We start from the raw sequence: 2,150 nt of genomic DNA on the forward strand, positions 1-2,150 counted from the left end.
GAGCTGAAGAAGGAGCAGGACACCAGTGCCCACCTGGAGCGCATGAAGAAGAACATGGAGCAGACCATCAAGGACCTGCAGATGAGGCTGGATGAGGCTGAGCAGTTGGCCCTCAAGGGGGGCAAGAAGCAGCTGCAGAAGCTGGAAGCTCGTGTGAGGGAGCTGGAGAAYGAGCTGGAGGCTGAGCAGAAGCGCCATGCCGAAAGTGTCAAGGGTCTCCGCAAGTCTGAGCGYCGCGTCAAGGAGCTCAGCTACCAGGTSGGGCTYCTGAGGTGGTGCCAGAGCTCATTCAYYRTCCCTGTRGCCACAGCACCTTATTTCTCATGCCATTCATGACTTAGAACATGGCTGYCCTGCCAGCCAGATAGACMCACRTGAACTAGACCACCCACTGYCTCTATKCCTGATACTGTAATGGGACCCAAACATGGCTGGCTCAGTGGTCATGAGCCATCCAGGCTACCTCTTGGTATCCCAGCATCCATGGGGTCTTTGCATGATCCAGAACCTCAGGTGGGACCTCATCAGGGGCAAGRAGACACCTTCACACAGTGGGACAACCCACTTTCTGCCCCACAGCTAAGCCCACCCACAGATCTAGAGAGGCTCCATTCCCAAGAAGGTTGTTAACTGACTCCTGACCYTCACTGCTCTGGTGGTGACCCAAAACACAGCTAAGGTCAGGTCCTGACCCACATTATCTCACCCTACAGACAGAAGAGGACCGCAAGAACCTGGTCCGACTCCAGGACCTTGTGGACAAGCTCCAAATGAAGGTCAAGGCCTACAAGCGACAGGCAGAGGAGGCGGTGAGCACTGAGGCGACATCTGTGGGATCAACCCCCCAGGAGGGGACATGGTGGGATTGGGGTATGAGAGAGGATGTGGGGAGTACAAGGGTGGTCAAGAGACATGTGGTGTCAGGGGGTAAGAAGGAAAGGTCAAGAGACAAGTGGGTGCATGGATGGAAGGAAGGAAGGAAGGATGGATGGATGGACGGACGGACGGACGGACGGACGGACGGACGGATGGATGGATGGATGGATGGATGGATGGATGGATGGGTAGATGGGTAGATGGAATGTTAGATGGATGGTTAGTTGTGTAGATAGCTGGGGGGCTGGAAGAAGGCATGTCTGGCAGGAACAGGTGGGCTGGATAAGACGGTGGGAGCAATAAGGTCAGATGGGGGGAAGCTGGCGGGATGGYAGGAGGCCAGACAGAGCTATGTGGGAGCCCCYTGGATGYCCCTGTYTCCTCAGGAGGAACAGGCCAACTCCAACCTGGCCAAGTTCCGCAAGGTGCAGCACGAGCTGGATGAGGCRGAGGAGCGTGCCGACATCGCCGAGTCCCAGGTCAACAAGCTGCGGGCCAAGAGCCGTGACATGGGAGCCAAGGTGGGACCTTTYCCCTGCCCWAGAGCTGCCCCATGGCTGYCCCACAAYAGCCCCATGATCACACTCCCTTTTTCTCYTTCTCCATCAGAAGGGACTCAACGAGGAGTGAAGCTCTGGACCTCCAACACTATCCCCTGGACCTCCAAGAGGCCCAGCCCCARTCCCAGCCCCCTAACCTTGGTCAGCCAATAAAAAACATTGAGCAGCAGTAGTTTGCGTGGGGCTGGGTTTGTGGAGGGAGGGTGGGGTCACCCACATTGCACCCACAAGATGGCTGTAGCCCACACAAGATCACCAACCAGTGCAGCCCAGTGCACCCCACAACATGATGCAACCAGACCCATAGCGCAGTGTGATGTGAATCATGGGCTGTGCCTCAACCTCAACCTGCCCCACAGTGTTCTGTAACATCTGCCTGCTCCACATCAACCTAAATACACATGTGGGGAAAGACACATGTGGGGGTGGGGAGAGAGGCACCCTAGGAGGTGGGGGACAGCAGCTGGGACCCCTAGATATGGGGCAGAGCCTGAGTGGAACCCTCGGGCATGTCTTGGCTCATGAGGTTGCACCTTCTCCTGCTGCAGGTGCTGATGTCCCTCTATCCTGCCCTCAGTGTTCCCCTAGCCACCAGTTGCACAGTCCCACCTCACACCATGTCCCACAACACACCCCACCGCCATGCCCTACTGACTTTTGGTCCCATGCCCCTCCATCACTCTGGACTTTCCATCCATCATCCCACTCCTGTTG

The 2,150-nt window shown here is 56.9% G+C and overlaps 1 protein-coding gene across 1 annotated transcript in view; it reads left to right on the top strand.

The window, feature by feature from the left end:
- LOC130576258 (myosin-7-like) overlaps positions 1–1,598 on the top strand; it is a 13,215-nt gene extending 11,617 nt beyond the window's left edge. Inside the window, exons 30-33 of the mRNA XM_057370777.1 lie at positions 4–258; positions 714–809; positions 1,263–1,397; positions 1,486–1,598. Of these exons, the coding sequence (XP_057226760.1) occupies positions 4–258; positions 714–809; positions 1,263–1,397; positions 1,486–1,506 (507 nt within the window). The 3' untranslated portion in view covers positions 1,507–1,598. The remainder of the gene's footprint in view (positions 1–3; positions 259–713; positions 810–1,262; positions 1,398–1,485) is intronic.
- The last annotated feature ends 552 nt before the right edge of the window (positions 1,599–2,150 follow it).

The sequence above is a fragment of the Malurus melanocephalus genome, unplaced genomic scaffold, assembly GCF_030028575.1.
Source record: "Malurus melanocephalus ecotype Western Australia unplaced genomic scaffold, MMel_1.1 scaffold_133, whole genome shotgun sequence".
Lineage (NCBI taxonomy): Eukaryota > Metazoa > Chordata > Aves > Passeriformes > Maluridae > Malurus > Malurus melanocephalus.